This window comes from Genypterus blacodes, unplaced genomic scaffold (assembly GCF_046128005.1).
Source record: "Genypterus blacodes isolate CSIRO-AG114 ecotype Tasmania unplaced genomic scaffold, CSIRO-AGI_Gbla_v1 ptg000212l_1, whole genome shotgun sequence".
Classification (NCBI taxonomy): Eukaryota; Metazoa; Chordata; class Actinopteri; order Ophidiiformes; family Ophidiidae; genus Genypterus; species Genypterus blacodes.
The window spans coordinates 216,066-239,000 of NW_027467011.1; the positions used below are offsets into that span (position 1 = coordinate 216,066).

Below are 22,935 nucleotides of genomic sequence, written 5' to 3' on the forward strand. Positions count from 1 at the left end.
GTGCACGCTTCCCTCACAGGAGCTCGTCCAAGCGAATTGGTTAACAGATCCCCGCCCGCACATGACTTTGGCGGCGTGGCGGTGGAGTCAGCTTGGGTCCTGCGGCTGGTTGAAGGTGTGGAGAGGCGGCAGCGGCGGCAGCGGCGGCGGTGGCGCCGGCGGCGGCCCTGCGGCGGCTGACATGCCTCGCTGCTCTCTCCTTGACTCAGTGGCAGGAACGCTCTATATGTATGGAAATTAACCATAATCACCATAATATGTGTCCCATCTCTACTATTTTATAACGCTGTCATTACATTTTGATGCCCCTCTCCCCTCTCCTCCTCCTCCTCCTCCCTCTTTCCCCTCTCCCCTCCTTTCCTTTCCTTTCCTTCCCTCCTACCCTCCTCCCTCTCCCACATCTACCTCATTTACACTCTCACTCATCCAGATGACAGGAACAGGTGCACTATTAATTATGCTTTAAAATATATCTCTCTGCGCTCCACTTCACTTCCCACATCCGCACTGCACTTTCTGGGAATGGTAACACCCCTCCTCCGCTCCTTTCCTCTCTCCTGTCCTCTCTCCTGTCCTCTCTCCTGTCCTCTCATTGGCTGCAGACTCTCCTGTCCTCCCCGTGTGTGTTACCCATCACCTAACCTGTCTGTGCCGTCGCAGATTTACGAGCGAGTTTACGCCGTTTTTTTTCCTCTGAATATCTTTTTTTTTTTTTTTTTTTTTTTAAACCCGCCCGCTTTGAGATCTTAATTGTCTCATTATCTCCACATATCAACGTGTTTATAACGAGATCATGTTTTAATTTAATAGTTAATCTCATTATGTGGAGAGAAATTGGATTGGAGTTTTGCTTTGCTCATGTTTGTGATCCTGAGATAAGGACTGAAGCGGATCGCTCGCTGGGGGAATCGAGCCTTGTTTTTCCTGCGATTGCAAATTAAGTAGCTTATTATCTTAACAATAATGACGAATCAAAGGTGTTGTCAAAGTCTGGGTGCGTTTGTTATCGTCGCCCTGCCCCGAATGAGAATCACTGCCTTAGGATCACGGCACCAGAATCCCAAAATCAAACAAGATAACGTAACAAATAAGGTGTAATGTAGTCGTCGAGGTGTAGAACCGTCTATGTAACCACAGCTTCCAGATTGTATAACAGCTCTTATTGTTGTTGTGATGTAAAATGATACACTGGTGCTGGTAAATAAAGGTGGATTGATAGCCGGGGGTCACATGAGGACACGTGGAAAACATCCCAGTCACTCTCCTGGGCTGAAACCTAAACGGGAAGCTGAGAGTTTGGGGATGCAAATCTGTCGGCTGTGTTGGCGGAGTTTCCAAAATAACAACAAAGTAAAGTTGGATGGCTGAATGATGGCAGACACGGAGGCTTTCGGCTTGGGAACATGGAGAGATCATATATGAGAGGCTGAGCCGTGACGGACAAAAACAAACGGCCTCCATTCATTAAGCTGTCGGCCTCCAACGCAAGTGTGTCAAGCAGGACACACTTTCAAGTGCGCTTCGAGTACAATAGGAAGTGAGTAGGAGCTGGAGGGGTCTGAGGGTCTGACGGTCTGAGCTGCCCGACCCGGCGCCTCACATCCAGACTGAGCCGTTTCCAAGTCTCCTGTCATGATTTCCTCCTGTGAAACAAATAAAGCCGTTAGTTAAAGTTACACAGAGCCGTTTTGACCCGTGTGCGAAAATTCCCATTTTGTTGCCTGGAGGTAAGAAGCAAAAAGCAGGAAGAGTAAACAAGCCTGTCGGGACAGAGGTGGATCCAGTTTGACTGAGTGCTCCACCGTGGGCCACTAATTGCCTGCGATTGATGGAGGGAAAACCGCCAGAGGAGACGTTACAGATCGCAATGCATCATGGGTAGCTGACCTGCGTTGACTGTGTGCTGTCTGCGCCCGGTGGCCGTCGGCGTGTTTGTACGTGTGCGCGGCTGAATGGCAGCTAGAGTCGTGCCAGAAAGTGAGACGTCGCTGCTGTAACGTGGCAAGCAAAGGGTCAAAGGAGCGGATAAGAGGTTAGAGGTTAAGGTGTGTGTGTGTGTGTGTGCGTGTTTCAGCATAATGGGATGGGGGTCTTGTCTTGTCTTGCCCCCCCCCCCCCTGGTTTGTTACGTGTATATTTCTGAGGTGAATCCAGGGATAAACAGCAGCGTCTCTGCTCTGCTCACAGTCCACCTTGTTAAGTCTGAGCGTTTCGCCCACTAGGCAGCAGTGGGCAGAGAGAGGAAGCTGCTCCGGGATGCATCCTTCAGCTTCTGTCTGTCTGTCTGTCTGTCTGTCTGTCTGTCTGTCTGTCTGCTTGTGTATGCCTGTGTGTTTCAGAAAACAGAGCGCAGTTGATGCAGCAGGAGGGGAAATGCAGGTGCTTGTGTTTACTTCCCTCCGGCCCGACCCTCCTCCTCCTCCTCCTCCTCCTCCTCCTCCTCCTCCTCCTCCTTCCTCACTGCTGCTTCCTCCATCCTCCTGCGCAGAGCAACGCGGAGAAATATTGATCAGGAAATGTTTCATAAAGGATTTTTAGGGCACCGGGAGGAAATTAAAAAAGAAAGCAAAAATTACCCAGAGTGGGCGGAGCCATGCTTTAATTTAATTAGATAAATTACAACAAAAATATCCAAGTCTTTCTTTCCCTCCGGCGTGCTCTCTTTCTCTCTCACTCACTCTCTGTCTCTCACGCGCGCAATCTTTGCCCACCCTCACTCCCGCTGGAAGGCTTTCCTCTGGTTGCTAAGCAACAGGGAAACAGTTTTTCTTTGGTTTTTGCCAGCGGGTGCCGGTGGCTGGCAGAGAGGAGAGGGCACAGAGGAGTTACTGTGCAGCCTGCCAGCGCAGGGCCGTGCCTACAGCTGGGTCGTTGCCCCCCTCCCAACACCGCCCCCCTCCTCCGATCGCAGCCCCTCCCCCCACTCCTGGCCGGACCCTAGGGTGGTCACGGCTCACAACGGCCTGCGGCGGTAAACGCGGGGTCAGCGTCGGGTCAGCACGATGAAGCGGCACGAGGAGAAGCCCTCACTGTTTACTTTCTGTCAGAGAAACACAAGTTGCATATTTTGATAACTCCAACAGACGTTAAACAAAACTCGCATTTGACACAAAGTGATTGTTCCACTCAGGGCTTCTGACTGGCAGTGCGCCGCCTCACAATAGCAACCCCTTTGCAATAAGTATGCTAATGAAAGCCTGAGCTGAAACAGACTCCGCTGCTCTTTTATTATGTTGTTCTTTCTCCTCGTTCTCTCTCTTCAGGTGATTGACGCGCTGTAATCTCGCTAATAAGCACCTCCACTGTCTGTCCTCTCTCCATTGTGTCGCCGTGACAATAGACCAACTTGGCAGGTGTGCTGTGTTTGCCGAATACTCCCGGATACCCGCTCTCATCCAAAAATACCAGCGCCCCTCCACGCCGCGGCCAACCTGTCAGTCTGGGCTGGCGTCCCCCAGGGGTCAGCAGCCAATCAAACCTCACATTACTCATCTCCTCCTGTCCTCTGAGCCAATCATCCTCATCATTACTGGCCTGTCTGAGGCCATTAAGGAGCCTCTGTGTCTGCCCACCTCATCAGACGAGGAAGTCGCTGCTTTCAACTCATACGGATAAAATGTGAAATGAGGAAAAAACAACAAAAAATGACTTAATTATAGTTCTGCCACCAGCTGCTTACCTCTCTTGTATAAGTTGTTGTTGAAACTTGTGACTAGACCTGTTTTGCCTTTTTTCCTTTTAAAAGTAGTGTTCTAATTAGGCTTGTCACCGGAGGTTGGAGAAATATGTTAGCGTGGCATTTGACAGCTGTTTGCTTCTGTGTGTGAGTGCCCGTGTGTGTGTGTGTGTGTGTGTGTGTGTGTGTATGTGAGTGTATACCAGAGTTTGGAGTGCTGTTTCAGCAAGTCAGGTGAATGTTTTACAGACACAGAGTGAAACTTACAGCCTGAGTTGTGTTGAATGAACACATGAAGTCGTTGTGGAGTTGCTACAGCAGCTACATGTAGCAAAGCTAAGTTAAGCTAAGTTAGCCCTTTTTAAAACACCGTCAATTTCCCAGTAATTCTTCCTATTAATTTGCATAAGTACACCACCATCACAACTCCTCTTTCCTTGTCCCACTTAGCCTTCTGGGAAATGTGGTCTGTACAAACACTAACGCTAAGAAAAGGCTAATTTCTGTAACTCCAAGAATTTGTAACCAAATTTGGTACTTGCTTGCTTTTCAGAAATCGTACTGTAGTGGTTCTGAAATACACAACAAAAACTAGTTTTAAGAGTAAAACAGCCAAAATAAAAGCTTGCAATCTGCTGTAGCTTAATTAAAGTTAGCTACTTTTTCCTCTCTACAGCTTAACTCTTTCCAATCAGGAGTCGATCGTAGCGTGAACAGCTCCCACTTTAATGTATCTCCAGTATCACTGCATGAACGCTCACACACGTCGCTCTGAGAATCTGATAATGACACCTTACGAGACGATGTGATTGGCTGTCAAGTTGATTGATAGGACTGTCAGCAGAGAGGGTTTTTTTCCCCCTCAGCTGTCTGCAGGGCCATTATCTGCTGACGTCCTCACGCGGCCCAGTCAATCGTTGACCTTTAAACCCTGATTTTGTTGTTCATTTTTCCACCTTTATTAGTTTCCAGGCGACCCTGAGACAAGGACGAACTTTTCCACGTAGGAAAATTACAATAAAGGCAAGAGAAGTAGCCAGCTTGGCCTCATCCTTCAGACTGACTTTGCCGTTGAATTAATTTCCAAACAGGGAGGTAATCAGACAGGTCTTCTTCTGCAGGTTTGGAGAAGGTCAATTGATGCACGCTGGGATAGACACTTGAGTGTTGCGTTGCTCTTCAGCAAGACACTTAGCTCACTGAGTTTGAGAGCGAGGCGCTTTCAGTGTGTGCGTGTGTGTGTGTGCGTGTGCTCCGAGTGTGGCGTTAATCAAGGAGCTGAGTCAAACTCGGTTCAAACTGTGCCGACAAGTTTGCCTGGATGTTGTTTATTACAAATGCAAAGAATTTAGCTTTTGGAAATATTACTTACGGTTGTTAGGATATTGTTGTTTGCTGCGTCATTCCTCAAACGACAGCTGGGAGACGCTAATCAGAGGAGACGTGTAATCACTCCCAGGGCTGAATTGGTTTTTTTTCTCCCCCCCGTTTGTTTTGGACTAGACAGCCAATTTTTCATGAGCTTGACATTTTAAAATGCAAATCCCATGCTTACAGAGGAAAGTGCAAACACCTTTTCTGTGCGTTTCCTGAGCTGTAATAAGCACAGAAACAACACAACCATGTGACATCACAAAGGTTACAACTGTGATAAGCAAAGCTGTGGTAGTTTGTTCCGTGTCGTTTCTCATTTGATCAAACTTAACTCTAAACCTGCAGCTTGACCAATCTCTTCCCCCCCTCTCTCTCTCTCACTCTCTCTTACTGTCTCTCTACCCTCCACGCAGTCCATCAGGGAGGTGACCGGCTACGTGCTGGTGGCCCTCAACCAGTTTGACTACCTGCCGCTGGAGAACCTGCGCATCGTCCGAGGCACCAAGCTCTACGAGGGTCGCTACGCGCTCGCCATCTTCCTCAACTACAGACGGGACGCGTACTACGGCCTGAGGCAGCTGGGCCTCCGAAACCTCACAGGTCAGGAAGTCTACCAGCATGCTTGTGTTTTTATGCGTTTGCTTGCATTCTCGCAATTTTTGCAAAAAACAAAACTAACAGGAGATGGAATAGCTGCGATGTCTAAAATGTGACCATCCTTTGCTGTTGCCCAATGATGAACGGACTCTCCACCTTACAAACAGAGGAACACGCTGTCTTCCATTACAGGTCCATAATTTAGTTGGATCAATAAGTGGCCCACTGCACCGTCTTCCTGCTGAATCATAATCTCCCCTCACTGCCGTCTCTAAATATTCACAAACAACATCGGCCCCTAATTTGTATCCACTGTTTACTCATTATCTAAATAAAGCATGAGCGTCGGGCCGGGGGACTACGACTCATGGCCGGCATCCAACTCGGACGGCCAAGAGCAGAGCGTCGAGGGGAAGATGAAGGTCGGAAAGCGAGCGTTTGATGTAAAGGAGACGCCGTTCCAAGACCGCATGAAAGAGCGGCGTGGTCACGTGTTCCCCACCCTAAGCCGCCCAGCCGCCGGGATGCCTGGGCCGTATATTTCTTTTATTGTATTTTGCCCGGAGCCTCTTCTCTGACATCGATCTGCCTACTTTACACCGCTGTCCTCCGGGGGCCTTGCAATTTATCTCGCACCCATCGTGGCTTAGCCGCGCGAATTCATTGTCAGACGTGACGCAGCAGGACCCGACGTTACTGTAAAATGGTGTGTCTTACATCTTGCGCTGAGCTTTCAGGACCGCCCCGTCTAACCCCTGTGGGGATGGAGCACCAGAACGCCGACTGTTCATCAAGGGCTGTATTAAAAAAGAAAGGAAAAAAGAGGGTTTGATTTGTGTGACAGTCAGCGGGTTTGATGGAAAACCGCACAGCGCTGCCCGGGAGTCGGACAGTGGAAATTCATCCTTGGCTCTAACAATGTGCACCGTTGAGTTTGTATTTTGGTGATTGATGCCGGAGGATCAAACGCTGATCCACATTAAAGGGCGTATGACAGATTTAATGTAATAAGCACTGTTTTATGGAGTCAGAACATGGTGATAAAGGACTCGGGGAGAGTTTTAAGGGCAGGCTGACACCCTGAGCTTTTAGAGCTGAGGGAGACCTTCCATTTTGTCCAGCACTGCTACAGGAGGAAGGCTAAAGTAGTCTTTTATTCCTAGCTGCCTCTTAATGGGTCACTTGATGTTCTTTTCTGTGCTTTTTCTCAAAATAGACACGTACTTGACTTTGCCTGTGAGCATTAGCGATTCGTTGCCTTATCAGGGCTGCTCTCTGGTTTTACAGATTGACAAACAAGTCTTAGTCCAATCATCCTTTCAGGGTGCTGGAAGGTGTCCATCCATTATGTATCTCCACAATGCACAATGTCAGTTTTTCTCGCAAGTTTCCGAGACGTTGCTTGACCCCCGGAGGCTGAGTTTGCCTCAGATTCCCTGCTGTGATTCAAACTCTGCGCTCCCCGCCTCCCTCCCTCCCGCCGCTCACAGACACAAACACACACACACACTGAGATATGGGCGTCTCGTATCACAGTAGCCTTTTCGTCTGTACCATCTGATCCCACTGCACCACCAACGCTGCAATTAAGCCAGACGCAGCCACGCATGCGGATCAGCGCCGCTCCCCCAGATTCCCTGCCCTGTTTATCTCGGGAGCAAAATACAATGGAATAAGGCAGCACGGAAAAATCATCCTCTCTTTCAAATCATTACAGGCAAGCACAATCACCGTGATGCATTCACAGACTGATGGGAAATGAACTGATTTGCGATTCACTTTGCAGCACTCAGCCTCACCTGTTTCCTGTGGGGACGTATGTGGCCGAGTTATGGATATTCACTATTTTTCTCTGCTCGCAATACATAAAACAACAGCTCCACTGCAGGCTGTATCCCACAGTGGATTCAGTGCACAGTGGGAGTCCGCCGAATACGTTGGAATTCAAATTGCCTGTGGATTCTGTACGCATATCACTGTGCAGCCTTGGTATCATGGGGAATATATAATGATCTGGGTCAAGAAAGGTGCCGCATTGTTGTTGTTTTCTACCTGTGATGCTCACCTGTAACACACACACACACACACACACACACACAAACGCACGTGCATGCAGTGTGTGAGTGTGACCAGCATGTATACTGTATATAATGTGCCCGACACAACACTTCCACTCTAATTATTACCAAACGCTGTGCAGTGATGGCCTCTCCCGCCTGGCTCCGCCCCTCCCCTTCCTCCTGTTTGCTCCACTTCTGCTTTGTTTGTGCTCTCCTTTTTTTTTGGGTGGTGGTGGACGTTGGTGTTGTTTATACTCACCGTGCCGCCCTGTGAAATTGCCCATTTGGATCGGATCCAAATGGCTCTGCGCACCCCTAAAGAGCGTTTTGAATCCAAGTCCCCATCTGGCGGCGACGCCACCGGGGCGCCCGTGTGCAGAAAGCAAAGCAGTGGCTTTGGCCTCACTCCCTGCACTCAACCCCCCCCCCCCCCCTCCCCCTCCTGCTGGACCCTCGCCGGGGCACTCACCTGTTTTTCCAGCGCCTCCAGGCTCACTGGGTTCTACGCTGTCACACAGCCAAAGATGAGTCTCACTACCTGGACTCAACCCAAACACCTGAAGCTGAACATTCAATATCGCTATTCGTGTCAGATGAACATGCTGCAGAGATAAATCCAGTCAAACGTGTTTATTTTTATCCTTCTTTAATCACCTGGATCTTCATCTTCAGCCAGGTTGTGTTGACTTTCAGCAGCGTCTTCTTTCCGTTCAGTGAAACAAACCATCACACGGGGATCAAAGGAACTCTGACACATTATAGTGACGTCTTAAGTTTGTTGTTAGGCTTTCATGTTTTAAGTAAATACTTCATTTAATCACTGGCAGTAGGTTTCACATAAATCTTGATGTTTGCTTCCTCTTAGGTGTGGGAATTGAATGTTTCCAAGTGTCAAGAAGGATGAATTTGATATTCAAATCCCTTCAGTGAAGAGTTTTGAACATCCTGCAGCAGATGAATATATATCCTACGTAGGTGGTTTACATTTGAATCCAATAGGATCCTTACAGCAGAGAGTTTGTAGACTGATGTTTCTCCATTTCTGGCAGTTTCCCACTTTTTCCTTTTTTGAAAATGGCAATAAAGCAGCGTATGTGTTCCCACAGTGAGCGTCGGGCGGTTTTGCTCGTCCCGCATTTGCATTGCTCAGTAGGAAAAAGGACAGAGACAAAAAAACAAAACTGTGGTAATTGTGCTGGGATATTGAAAAGAAAAAACAGAAAACCCTTCTTACCAAAGCCTCTTTACTTAACATAGAGCTCGTGGTGTAATCTGCTAAAAGTGGTGTAATTACACAAAGATCAAATGGAGCGGAAGAGGCTGGAGCTAATACGCGCTCACACTCTGGACCGTTACGAGGGGGGGGGAAGGGAGAGTCGGGGGATGGGGTCCATTAATAATGAATCCAGTGTCATCATTAAGGCTCCAAATGATTAAAACATATCTCCCAGCTTCAAACGCTGCTTTGCTACCCGAGAAAACGCATCATCCGCAGAGAGAGAGAGAGAGAGAGAGAGAGAGAGAGGGAGGGAGAGAGAGAGCCCTTCAGTCCCTCTCTGAAATAAAGTTTTGCTTTTTTTCTTTCATGTTTGCTCCGTTTGGGAGTGTTGCACAATCAAAGAGCTTCCTGTTGGAAAACAAACACACTAGGTTTGATGTCATCTAACGTGAGGCTGGTCTGCAGGATGGTTTCAGGATGTTTCTGACTTCCTGCCTGTTGTTCTGGATCTTGTGTGGCTTGTTGTTTACTTCCTCGTCTCCTTTCCTTTCTTCACACTTTCAGCCCAAGGAGTCGTTGCGATGCGGCGGCCGTGCTTGGTTTTATCAATGCTTTGGTGCCGGCGCCGCTCTGCTGAGGGTGTTTTGATCAGGGTGCCCCATGGCGACCAATTTGTCATCATTAGCGGCCGTGGCATGTCTGGAAGGAGGGCAAAATGATCTATAATGGAATAGTAACACTCCCCGGGGCAGTGTGTGTTTGGGCTCCCCGTGCACCATTCTTTGATGTTTCGGGGTCACCGCCTCTCTGTTGCGTCGGTCAACATGGGCCGACCCCGGCTAAAGAAGCTACCTACAGATGCCCGTCAGGCCCATAGGGATGTGTAGGGGTGAAGCTACCTACAGAACCCGTCAGACACGTAGGTCAGCAAAAGAAACAAACCCGCGTCACATAAAAGACAGGAAGCGTGCAGGGGTAACAGGGGCGCCACGTCACTGCCTGAAGGAGCTGCAGACGCTGTGATTGTTGTTCGCCCAGGCAGTGAAGCAGAATGAGTCAGCGTTTCCACCCAGCAGTCCTTGGAAATCCCAGCTAATCAAACCAAACAGCTGTGACTTCATCAAACTCAATTAATTACAGGAGATTAAAATGACTTATGGCTGGACTTTATGATATGATGTTCTGCTGCCTCTGTGTCAGCTTTAAGCAACAAGCGTACACATTTGTTGATGGAGTTTTATTTGAAGCGTTGCATTGGTCAGAGCGCACGCACGAGGCCCCGACTCCAATGAAGCTTTGACTCCACCAAGTCTAGTTCCTAAGGTATAGACAAAGTTTGTTGTTGTTGTCATAGCGCCACCACCAGGTCTATAACACTCCTATGGCAGCCAATTAGAGCAAAATGTGATGGATAAAAGACTTTCTACATGTAAGACTTTGTGTTAATTAACCCAAAATTGTAGTTGCAGAGAGTAAAGGTGGAAGAACAGATGGGCTGTCTAGACTTTTAGCTACCTTTCCTAATGTTGTGAAATCTTCATTATTAGCATTTATTTTGTGGTCGACTTCCTCTGATTCTTAGGCCATTTTCATGCAAAGTTGTTATGCTAGGGCTAGCTTATGCTGTGTAACCATGGTAATAGTTCACAACTCAGTCTCTGAAATGTCCAACTAAGTGCTAGCTCACAGTTTAGAGACAATGTTAACACAGTTAATCAGTTTTATGTTAGCAGCTTATCACATAAGGTTATTGACGCTAAATGCTGTAGCCGCTAAAGGCTAAACATGATAGCAGCGACATGGAGGAATATTAGCATCAAAACATCAACTCAGCAGCGCCACTAGTGGTCAAAAACGCTGGCAAGTAACTTTAATTGAAAGATAACATGATTCACGACAATTCTTTGCCCTTATGCGGTTTGATGTCAACTAAAATGCATCACCAACAAGCTAAAATGTGTTTTTGCTGCTATTTTCACCACACAGTAATTATACTCAAACCGACTGCTTGTTTGTCCTCCCACAGGCGCTACGCTACCCTAATGACTTTGCAAATATTTGTACGCTTTGGGGTCTTGGCGAAAATAAATGGTTTGTGCTGTGTGTGTGTGTGTGTGTGTGTGTGTGTGTGTGTGTGTGTGTGTGTGTGTGTGTGTGTGTGTGTGTGTGTGTTGTTGTGTGCATTCTCCAGCAGCAGTGTGTAACCTGCTTGACTTTGGTTTTTAATGACATATTTGGATACATTATTATTTAAGCACCCTGCCTCAGCCAGAGACCCTCTTGAGATCCGGTTTAATTTAATGTTCCAAGCAAGAAATCCATCAATATCAGGCAGCGTTTTGGCACAGCCAATCATTATCGCGTCTGAATACTCGCTGCAAGCAAAAAAAGGCATCTTTTGAGGAAGTAGACGCAGAACGGCGATGGTAGAGTCAGGTGAAAGGGAAGAAGTCATCGATTGGCTGAGCTGCTATGTGCTAAATATACCATTGAAGCAACCAGGTGGAGGCAATTTGCCGGTCATAGTTGATTTGTTGGTGTGTGTGTGTCCATTGGCGTGTTCTGTGGCGTGTTCCAAATTGCACAAGTGGAGGATGAGTGCTGGAGCTATGAGCCAGAAAATGACAAATGATCCATGTAGCCTGTTGTGTCACCTTTAACTCTGAGGGTTCGCTTCCTCTTCTTCTATGGCATTTGAATAGGAATCAGAGAAAGCAAAGTTTCTATAGAATCCTGACTCGACACTGGACGTTTTCACAACAGCCCGTTTTAAATCACGATGGAAGCCACTCAGCAGTTTGGGCCTTTGGATGTCTCCCCCACGGTCCATTCACGGGTCTGTCTCAATTTGAGTTTGGGCAATTATAACAAAACTCTATATCCAGCACAATAACAAAGCAGAGGCTGGATGGATGGGGAACACAGACTTACACACACACAAAGACGGGGAAGAAGAAAAAGACAGGATACCACTTCTTCGCAGTCCGTTCGCACTGTAATTGAGATGGCGCCTCCTAATTTATCTGATGAACAGGATGTTGGACTTCTCGCCCTCTGAAACGTATTAAAACTTCAAAAACTTCCCTTTTGTGCTAAAAGTGCTTTTTTTGCAGATTTGTGGCTTTTGTCGGCAGAAATCGCTGCGTTTTGCCGTATACAAGCTTGGGTTGGACACATCCATTAAGTGTTTGTGACGTGCTGCACGTCGTGTGAGGGCTGACAACCGAATCGCTGCCAAGCCAACGGAGGCGGTTCAAACTGGGATTTGGACCAGAATACGCGCAAGCAGCGGTTCCTACTCCTGGTCCCTTAAATCATGTGCGTTTAGCCAATTGAGCACCAACTCTTGATGAAGTGCACCCCCGATTTAGCGAAGGAGGCGTCCGTACAGCAAAGAGGGATTGAAAGAACACAGTGCCAGCATAGAGAAGTGCCAGGATTGGGAATCAGTGTGTCCCTAATATCCTGGAAATGCTTCTGGATCGCCTCAGGAAGTGATGGAGAACGCAGCCCCGGCAGAGGGGCTTGTGTGTCGCCTCTGTAACCCACACTTCAAGATAAGGATTCCAATCCCCCCCGCCCTAGTTTCAGGAACGAAACCGATCGTAAGCTATTTTGTCTCAGAGTGCTCATTGTACGTGTTCAGAAATCCACTCAACACACCGACCAACCAGATGCCCACACACACATCGATCATTTGAAGACCACTGCGGCGCGTTCATACCTTCATTAGTATTCAGCGGAGCTCTCATCTCTTTGGCTGGCGCTTTTGTTTGCCTGCGCTGATTGGAGGGCTGCTGGTTAATTTAGATGCAGGGAAGCGGTGACAGAAGAGGAGAAGAGGAGAAGAGGAGAAGAGGAGAAGAGGGCTTATTAGGGCCGTGAGCCCATCCCGCCTTAAGTGCAGAGTCTCCACTTCCATTTTCATTCGCCTCCATTATTGAATTTGTTGGCTTCTCATTCGCCCTGATTGCATTTTGTGTCACCTCTAAGAAGAGAATCAGCCGCCCAGAGTTGCCGTGACGATACACAGCCAGATCATGGCAGCAGAGTACAGCCAGAAGTTGGACGTGGTTTTGTATTTGTTGTTGTAAGTTGGCTTAATTGCAACAGCTGTGGAATCGGTGTGTGTGTGTGTGTGTGTGTGTGTGTGTGTGTGTGTGTGTGAGAGTGTGACAAACGGGTGGTGTAAGAGTGGGCGGAGGAATGGAGTGAGAGGGATGGCGGGGATTCATTTAGCGTCTGTTTGGCGCTTGAGAGGAAGTTGACAAAGCAAAGCGCCGTCTCCGCCTCCACCTTTAAGCCGCCGCCTTCAGCGCCTGCAACTCTTCCCCCTAATCCAGCCCCTCCCCCGCCCGTCCCGACTCGGAACATTTTTCATAAGGATTCATCGCAAAACAATATCATTTGAGACTGCGAAATTTAATCAGGGGCTTTAAAACACAATTATGGTTATCGGGGAGGACGCGGCGGCGGTGCGGAGCTAGGCGATGTAGGAGGAGGAGGAGGAGGAGGAGGAGGGGGGCGGGGGGGTTGGAGATGGAGGGGACCTCCCCCGCACTGTCTGCACCCCGCCGCTTCTCTCCCATTTGTCACCGACACACAATATCTCCTCGGCTGGCAGAGCTAATAATGGAGAGGCGGTTGTGTGTGTGTGTGTGTGTGTGTGTGTGTGAAGGGGGGTGACGGGGCCCTGGAGACCCACTTCCGCCTCGCCGTGAAGATCAGATAAGTTCTCCTCTAAGTCGGAGAGAGGCCCCGCATGCCACGGCGGGTTTGGCTGGTAATAGGGCGGCGTGTCGTTCAGCTCCTGGCAGCTTCTTAGGCCGCGTGAATAATGCAGCTCTTTAGAAAATGTGCAACTACGGGAGCAAAACGTTTTACCCGCCACCGCCGCCGCCGCCGCCGCAAATGCAGCCCGCTTTGAAAAGTTCATTTCATCTCGGTCACTCCTCCAGCCGGACCCTTTTGCTGATTCCTCTCTTTTCCCGCCCCCCCTTGTGCCTGGAGGCAAAATCTTGCTTCTGTTACGGGGGTTTGTTTTTTTTCCCGTCTCTATTATCTCAGCCGATCTGCAGCCATTCATCTACCGCCACCGCCGCCGCCGCGTGTTTGCAGTCGGGAGCCGTTTACAGTTATTCATGGGATTTCCAGAAGTCGTTTTCACTTAAGCGGCTACTTCCTCAACAGAGCGTGTTGTTTTTTGTCTTCTACTTCTCTGCTCTTTAGAGTAAACACACTCGGAGGCGGTGTACAGTGGAGCGCCTCGCAATTACACACACACACACACACACACAGGGTTTCCTAAGGGACCGTCTGCTTGTGTTTTTCAGCCGAGTCATTTGTTTACCTCAAATAACTCGACTAACTATGAGAGAGCGAACCGTAAACCCACACGGTGCGCCGGCGTACATCCAACGTCTTTTCAGGAAATCTCTTTGTTCCCTTCACGAGTGGAGCCGAGCCGGAGCTGGAAAACACTCCTGCGGTGTGTGTTGTGGGGGACAAGATGAAAGAGATTTCAGAGAAGTGAGAGTCGGGAACCGAACGCTTTGGCCGATCCCGGGAATCAACCGACTCCCCGCCGCGGCGCCCTGTGCTCTCTGTGCGGTTCTGTGTGAAGTTGAAAGTGCCAAGTGGAAAGAGAGAGAGAGAGAGGGAGAGAGAGAGAGAGAGAGAGAGAGGGTTGGTTGGTTGGTTCAGATAAGTGTTTTGTTGTTCAGCCTGCAGGAAACTTTTTGTTTTGCTGTATTTGTCCCTTTTGTTGGTTTCTGGTCTTTATCTTCATCTGAGTAATTGAGGAAGATGGTTTACCTGACAACGTTAATATCCAGAGGGGAAATTGAAAATCCTCACCATTGCAGCAAAAAAACACACCCTTCTTCCTCCCTCACACACACTCTCGCCTTTCCTCCCTCTCCTCTCTCTCTCTCTCTCTCTCTCTCTCTCTCTCTCTCTCTCTCTCTCTCCCTCTCTCTCTTTCTGTCCCGACTTCACCGCGCTCTCATGCGAGTCATTATATCGCTGCATGGCGTGGCGTTTGTCGCGGCGGTGTGTGTAATGTTGGTCGGCGTCTCCCTGAAGAGGTTGCACCCTAAGAAAATTAAGGCAATTTGTTTTGTTCCCCCTGTTGGTGGCCTTCTGTCACGCAACCTGTCTGTGCTGTGTCACCAGGCCACACGGAGGAGCATCGGGAACTGATGCATGCAAATGACTTACACACACACACACACACACACACACACACTATACGCACATGTGGACCATCACACTCTCGCTGTTGCGCACAAACACATATTCTCGTTAATGGAATTGCGTTGAAGCTCGATTCAAACTCATTTATACTTTGGAGAACATCAGAAGGTGATTCCCTGGAGGCGCCGCGCGTTCCGTCTCAAGCTCCCGCTGATTAATTGGCATTTAGGAGGTAAAGCCTGAGCTTAGCTCGCCAGCGGCATGTACAAATGTGAGGCTTTGTGGACCTGCCGCCACCGCGTTCCACCACAAAGTGTTTCTGCTGAGCCCCGGGAGGTGTGTGTGTGTGTGTGTGTGTGTGTACGTGTGTACGTGTGTGTGTGTGTGTGTGTTTATCACGGGGACATTGCATGTCTTCAATGTTTTGCTGTAAGATTGTTCGAGTGTGTGTGTCTGTGAACATCACCGGGGCATGGAGAGGGAAAAGAGCGATGGCCTCCCATTCCCGCGTTCCCCCCGTGCTCAGCAAGTCGCCACCGTCACCTGGAGTGAGAAAGCACCGGAGGAAGGGAGGGAGGAAGGGGGAGGGGGAGGAGAGATGACAGGGCTGCTGAAACACACTCTGTGTTGAGTTGTTTGGTTGGTGGCGTGCCCCCCCCTCCCCCCTCACCCCCTCCTCACTCCCCCACCTGCCTCACCCCCCGCCTCGCCCCGGGGACGAGACAATAACGGCGAACTCACAGACTCATCAGCGTGATGACGGACCACTATTAAGGCCTTATTCATCAGCATAATTAGGCAGAGAGAGCGATGTGGGACAAGTGGCTAGCAGCACTGATGAAAGCTCATCAGCAGACTCCCCATAGTGCCGTGCAGGCTGATTGGTGCCGCCGCCATCATTGCCTGGAAACTACTTGAAAATAGGGGCTGCTTGCACTACTGAACGACAGTAAAGTGAACCTAATTGGTTCGCGAAGGCGTCTGGGCTCCGGGATGGTTTTTTACTTCCTTAGCAAGTCTGCATGCCCATTGGTCCGTTCTGTATCGCGAGCGTTTTTGTGTGTGTATGTGTGTTTCTGTGTGCTCTCAGTTTGTCATTGTGCTTGTTTCTGTTGCTCTTCTTCCTCCACACACACACACACACTCACTCGTCACTCTCAGGAATCGTTGCCAGGACGATCTGCAGTCTCTTGTAACGTCCATGATCTATGGAATTATCAGAATATGAAAACTCAAAACTGCCAACAGGGAAATGGAATGTGATGGGAACAATTGGAACGAATCCCGACGTGAAACTGGGCTCGTGTTAAGATGAATAGCCGAGGAGCCGATGCTTCCTGTTTGTTTGTGCGTCTTATCTGGATCACAGTTTTTGTAGCCGTTCCTGAGGAGAAATTGTTGTTTTTCCTACGATTTCTGGCTGAAATGTTCCATGTGTGTTCCATCTTTATACGCCATGATGTCAGACTTCATCTAGGAGTTTTTGAGAAGATTTTGCCATCTGGAATGAGAAGAAATCACCAGAAAAAATATCAGTAAATAATAAATAAGATGAATTATGAATCAAAGAAATAAACATAAAATTACAAAAATATATTGAAAAATTCATGAAATATTATATAATAGAAACAGAGCTTGTCTCACTTGCAGTCCTCCAAACCATCTTCTCCTCCCACGTTCACACACTTATGTCCAACTACACACACTTCCACCATCAAATCTAAGCTCTGATTCAACATGACTAACTTTCACTTGGCGAGCTCGTTGTCTATCTCATCACAGCGAGCCGCTTTGAGCGTCTGCCACCAGCCATGTAGTAAAAGGCTCCACCGCAAACTGTCTTGAACCCAACACGACCGCAGCATATGGTCGCTGTGCCCTGGGCGACCGCGTACATGCAACATAAAACGGCATGGCTGAGGACCAGTGTCACTCAGAGTACGCGCTGTGAAACGGGAGGACCAGAGCTCTCTTTCCTGCCAGATCAGGTCCGTTTGAAAGGTTCTCACTCCACATTTACAGTGCAGGAAGTCAACCGGGCCTTGAGGAAGTTTTTTTGCGCTGTCAGTCACGTGTTAAGGTGACATCATTGGAACACTGCTCCTCCATGTGTGAAGGTAACCTGTCTGCATGCTTAATGCATTCAGCCAGCAAAAAAACGTTTTGCAACACTGAATGTGGCAGCACGGGAATGCAGTTTCTCCTGCTGCTGACACACCGTTCAACATGAATGATGTCACATTTAAGTCTAGTACTGTCCCCCAGCTTCCTATTTATTTTATTTTATTTTATTTTATTTTATTTTATTTTATTTTATTTTATTTTATTTTATTTTATTTTATTTTACAGTATTTTATTTTAGTAATAATAATGATTTAATTTTATTAGCCTGAGCTCTAACCTTCCCTTCTTTCTCTCTCTCCTTCTCCTGTCTATCCTCCTCCTCCTCCTCCCCCCTCTCCGATGCAGGACAATAGCTTTTATGACTATCTCGTGAATCAGGGGAGTGTAGAGGGTGAGATGGGGCTCGGGGGAGGGGGTGAAGAAGGGGAGCAGAGGATGGGCCCAGCGGTAGATCTCCTGACTTGATGGAAAGATCGAAGCGTGGTGGGAGGGAGGGAGCGAGGGAGCGAGGGAGGGTGGGTGCTAGAGAGAGAGGCGCTGTGCTGTCGCCCGCTTAATGAACGACCACCTGATAGGGCCTGTCATCCCTGTGGAAGAGTAAGCGCCCTTGCCTGGATGGACAGCAGAGGCGGCCATTTGTCTGCTTTGGCGAGCGAAACATCAGGATACAAACACTTAAAAGAGCAGGATCCTGGACAGAACAGAGCCGCCGCCCATAAAACAGCTCGTGGTTACAAAGAAGATTCTATCTGTCGTTCTTCAAAACTTCAAATTTACAAGATATTGGCCTCTGATGTGCTTTTGACCCCACACACTCCACCAAGTTCAACCAAAACACAACTTCTACCTTCTTCTTCTCTGTGATTTTTTTTTGCGAACATGGATGAAAGCTGTTTACGGGGGAGTGAAGCTCACAAAGCCAGCCAAGATCGTGTGAGCTCTGCTTTCACTACCAGATATTAGTCAGGAAAACACATCTGCAGGGAATCGACTGAGGCTGCGAGCTGGAAGCCAGGACGTTCCGAGGCTAGGTCTAAATTTATGCTAATGGATTCAGATTTGAGTCTAATTATGATGGATTATGTGTCGTTACAGGAAAAGACATGTTGCCTGGTGTAACTTTAGTTTTATCTTGCATGTAAACATACTTTTAGGCTTTTTTTTGTAAAAGGATTCATACAAGAGAGTTTGAAGGAGATGTATTTTTCTAAGTGCATCAGATCTATTTTAAGAATCATGTTGCACTTAGAATGAAGAAAAGACAAAAAGGTACAGAGACAGAAAGTACATTTTATAAAGTGACCTAATACCTACATTTTAAAAAAAAAACTTAAAAAAATATTTTTTTTTAATATTTGTTTTTATATTATAATATTATTTTTCAAAGGAATAAAAAAAAATGAATGTAAAAGTTTCTTTCAGAAAACATTTTGCATCTTAAATGGAACAAAGGCAGGAAAATGTAAATTGTCATTTAGAAAAGGTGGCGCACCTTCAAATGAGAAACAGGAAGTACGTATCCTCCAGGTCCACGCAGAACATTAGGAATCTCTTGCATCATGGAATGTCATCTTTCTCCCCGTGTTGGCGTTGGTGTGTACAATTACAAACATGAATACATATCACACACTGCTGACTCTGCGGTCTGGAGTCATCAGAATAAAGCACAGTCGTCCCTTTTACAGCCACCGTCCATGAATGTAACCCCCCCCCCCCTTCGCCCCCCACCCCTGATAAATGGCCCATTGTGATTGGAACATGATTACATGAAGACGCGGCTAGCGGCCGTTCACTGGGTAGACGAGGCGCGTTTCTAAGAGGGCTTTGAATAAATGTCCTCGTCTCTGCCGAGGCCCACTTCCTTAATCAGGGTGTTCGGATGGCGATGATTAGCTTCCCCGCGCCCGCTTCCCCCGCTGCCGAATCATCCGCCGAACTCATGCACTGTTAATAATCTGCGTGGGGAGATAATACCCTTCTTTACTCGCAGCTAATCCAGCTTTCAACTGAACTACATCCTCAGGTTTTTATTCTAAAAAACGAAATTTCATTTATTCTGACAGGACCTTTCGTGGAATCAGTAAGTACTTCTTACTCAAGGAGAAGTGGAGGGAAGGTGATTGTATCTAAATCCCTCTGCTGGGTTTAATAATATGAGGGCTGTTGTTTCTCTCCCGCCGCAGGTCACGCTTTGGCTGGGGGGGTCGAGTGAGGATTACAGCAGTGTCGTTTCATTCTGCGTCCCAAATCCACAAACCTGGGATTAGCGAGAGGGAGAGGGATTAGAATTCATCACCGAGCCTCCGTGTGCAGGCGGCCGGTGGGTGAGAGCGCAGGTCCTTGAAAAAGAAACATATTTCTGCGATTAAGCGACGAGGAGCTTTGTCTCTGGAGTGTCGGCTCTCGTTGGGACCGGAGGGAGGCGGAGTAGGTGGGGGAGTCTCACGCTCAAGCAGGGTTTGATGAGGTGGACCTGTTGAGAAGCAAAGTAGAAGCCACACTATGGATAATCAATACATACACACTCAATCTATCTCATTGTGCATTGAAACATGTTTCTCATATGTTTCTGCTGCATGAACCAAGCAGAGAGTGAGACCTCGTACTAGGTCACCAAATACAAGACTAAAGTCAAAGCAGAGTCATGTGGCGGTGCAGCTGTCTGGAGCCGCCACACAAAACTGCATTAAGGTCAGAAAGTTCAAAGCCAAGTTGCGTTTAAAGTCGGCAATGCCCTCTGGAGAAGACAAATGATGACATCTGTGCAGACCTTTGTAGGGTTGCTGCTTCGTCAGGTGGTTGTGAAGCGATTGAGACGGCAACACGAAGGCTCCGGATGCTTCCTCTTCCTGTCCTTTCTTCTCTTTCCTCAGACTAGTGGAGTATCATGTCCTGGCTTTCTTCCCTACCTGCTCCGTCTCTAGCAGCTCTCTGTTCCTTCGGCTCCACACGCTCTACATATGTCTCTCTTCTAATTGCTTCCTCTGTTGTGTCTGTTTAAAAAAAAAAAACACAGCCGGATCCGTTTTCACCGGGAAGGAAAGAAGTTTAATGGCATGTTTAGTGCGGCGGCTCGTTCCTGACGCCGTCTCCCTCAGCGCGGCTTTCAGAGGCGGCGCCGTTCCTCCGCTTCAGTTTATTATTTCAGTTTTAATTAACACAACAAGTATTCGGTGTCTTCCACTGACATTCAAACTCATTAATGCCTCCCAACTCCAGAGCCAAATGAAATTATTCAATGCTCTTTTGCATAATTATGAAATTATGCCGGTGTGCTCTTTGGAGTTCTTCTCTGCGGCGACGCCACTTTGTTTACACGGCGAAATGGAAAAGAGGAGTAGCTCTTCATAAAGCATCATTGTCTTTGGACGTTGGCATTGAATTACAGCGTGCATTTGTCAATAGCGTTTATCTTCATGCCCGGATGCTTCAGGGAGCTCCGACGTACGCGGGGCCGCCGTGCTCCTCGAGCCCAGGGAACAATGGGAGTTCACCTTGAAGTATTGATTTCCTGCCACGGTGCTGCGTGTGCGTGTGTGTGTGCTATACATCCATGACTCCATGCTCATTCCTTTCTCTTCTCTCTCCGCCTGCTTTCATGTCTTCCTTCCCCCCCCCCCCTTGCAGAAGTACTGAACGGCGGCGTCTACGTGGACCAGAACAAATTCCTGTGCCACGCCGACACCATCCATTGGCGGGATATCATCAAGAACCCCCAGGCGGAGCTGCTGGTGGTTCCGTCCAACAACAGCAACCTTGGATGTGAGTACAGTTTTGCTCGGGCGCGAAATCATAGAGAAAGAAACGAGGTACGGCGTGTTAACTCCACTCACACACACACACACACACACGTGCGCACATGCGGATGTATGCGCAAACACACATCCCACCAGCGCCCAGTCATCTCTTTTTATTCATTCCGTTTGCCTGGCGGTCATTTGGAAGCGATATCAAATAGTGTTAGATCAACGTTGGGAGTCTTTCCACTGCGGCGTTGTGGTCGAGGCCCATGGAGTCGCTGTCTGCTCTCCTTTTCTTAAGCCTCAGCGAATCTGACAGCTGGTTTAAAGCTGCCCACTTCCCCCTGGTAGCCCCCCCCCCCTGCTTTGGATTAAACAGCCGTGGCAAAAAACCCTGGCGGACCCAAAAACCGACTCTCCAAAACTTTTTCTTTTTCCGTTGCACGTCAGTCGCCCAATAACGTGAAAAAACCCAAACTGGGAGCGATGAAAGCGACCGGGTGACTTCACCAGTGAGAGGTGCTTTATAAATAAATACAATACGTGTAAATCACTGCAATTTAGCATTGATTAGATGCCATCGATGGAGGAGGAGGAGGATGAGGAGGGGGAGGAGGAGGAGGGGGAGGGAAAGCGGCAGAGAACAGAGGAGGTGGGCCAAAAAATGACAAAGAGAGTGTGTGGGAGTTGAGTTTGCCAAATTGGAGGTCCCTTTGCCAAGACGTAGTCAGTATTTAACATAACAAGCCCACAGTGGGAGGGGCTGAAGCGGCCGGGTGACAATCTGCTGCACTATTCCACTCACTCTGTAATTAGCCCATAGTGAATTAAGTCTTGATGATGGGCCGCTGGCAGATGAAGTGAGCTGTCAGGTCCCCCCACTTTGCATGCAGGCGGCCGTTCTGACGGAGCGGGAGTGGAAACGGCGGGGTGGTTTATGCCGGCGCTCTCTGCTGGGCCATAAGTCGCCACGGTGACATTCCCTCTGCCGTTTGAATGAGCGGGGGAGATCTGTCACTGTCACCGGCAGGGGGAGTGGGGGGTTTAAGGGGCGGGTGATTAAAGCTTTTAGTGTGTGTGTGTGTGTGTGTCAAAGCTTGTCTGAAGTTGGATGAGTGTTCTGATGTACAAAGCATTGCATTAGCCGGCTGTGCCTCTGTGTTCTGCAGGCAAGCGCTGTCATCGCTCGTGTAACGGGCGCTGCTGGGGGCATCAGGAGGACCAGTGTCAAACCTGTGAGTGTGCACACACACACACACACACACACACACACACACACACACACACGCAATGGTATTCATAGTTGCGAGGTAAGTGGTGACCTCCATGTTTGGGTTGCTAAGATACCGTATCTTAACGGTGACACATTCTCCGTACGCAGTCGTGACCTCACCGTCTTCTATCTGCAGTCTCGGTCTGAAGTAAGTCAAGCACATAAACTTTATCAGTCCGGGATGCTTTATGTTCCTGTAGTTTTCAAATTGATGGGATTTAAGAGGTCGGCGAGCCGCAGAGGCAAAACTTTAAAGCCCTGTAGCTCAAAACTTTCAGCTCCTAAAGCCCGAGTCATAAATCTGCTCCGTAGCAAATATAGGACAGGAGATAAATCCTACTGCTCAATTTGTGTTTATCACATTATTCATTATGAACAAATAGGAGAAGGATGGTGTGTGTTATGTCCCAGGGTCGCTACATCAGAGTGAAGAGCAGGTAGGGCGTCATGCAGCCTGTGGCCACTAGGGGTTAACCATAGAAACACATCACACCAGACAGTTCACGGGGTCATGTAGTCCGAGCTCACCGCCGTACGACTGACCAATCACATCCCGTGACGACACGCACACGCGTACGTACAACGCCGCTCGGCCCAGACCCGCCCGGCCAATCAGAGCCGAGCGTCGTCTCGACAGCGTCTAAATAAACAGAAAAGTGAGAGTAACGAGAAAGAGA

General features: G+C 48.4%; 1 protein-coding gene across 1 annotated transcript in view; it reads left to right on the top strand.

The window, feature by feature from the left end:
* The window catches only part of LOC143015708 (receptor tyrosine-protein kinase erbB-4-like), a 162,281-nt gene that overhangs the window by 90,106 nt on the left and 49,240 nt on the right, over positions 1-22,935 (top strand). Inside the window, exons 3-5 of the mRNA XM_076169763.1 lie at positions 5,464-5,650; positions 20,873-21,007; positions 22,155-22,220. Of these exons, the coding sequence (XP_076025878.1) occupies positions 5,464-5,650; positions 20,873-21,007; positions 22,155-22,220 (388 nt within the window). The remainder of the gene's footprint in view (positions 1-5,463; positions 5,651-20,872; positions 21,008-22,154; positions 22,221-22,935) is intronic.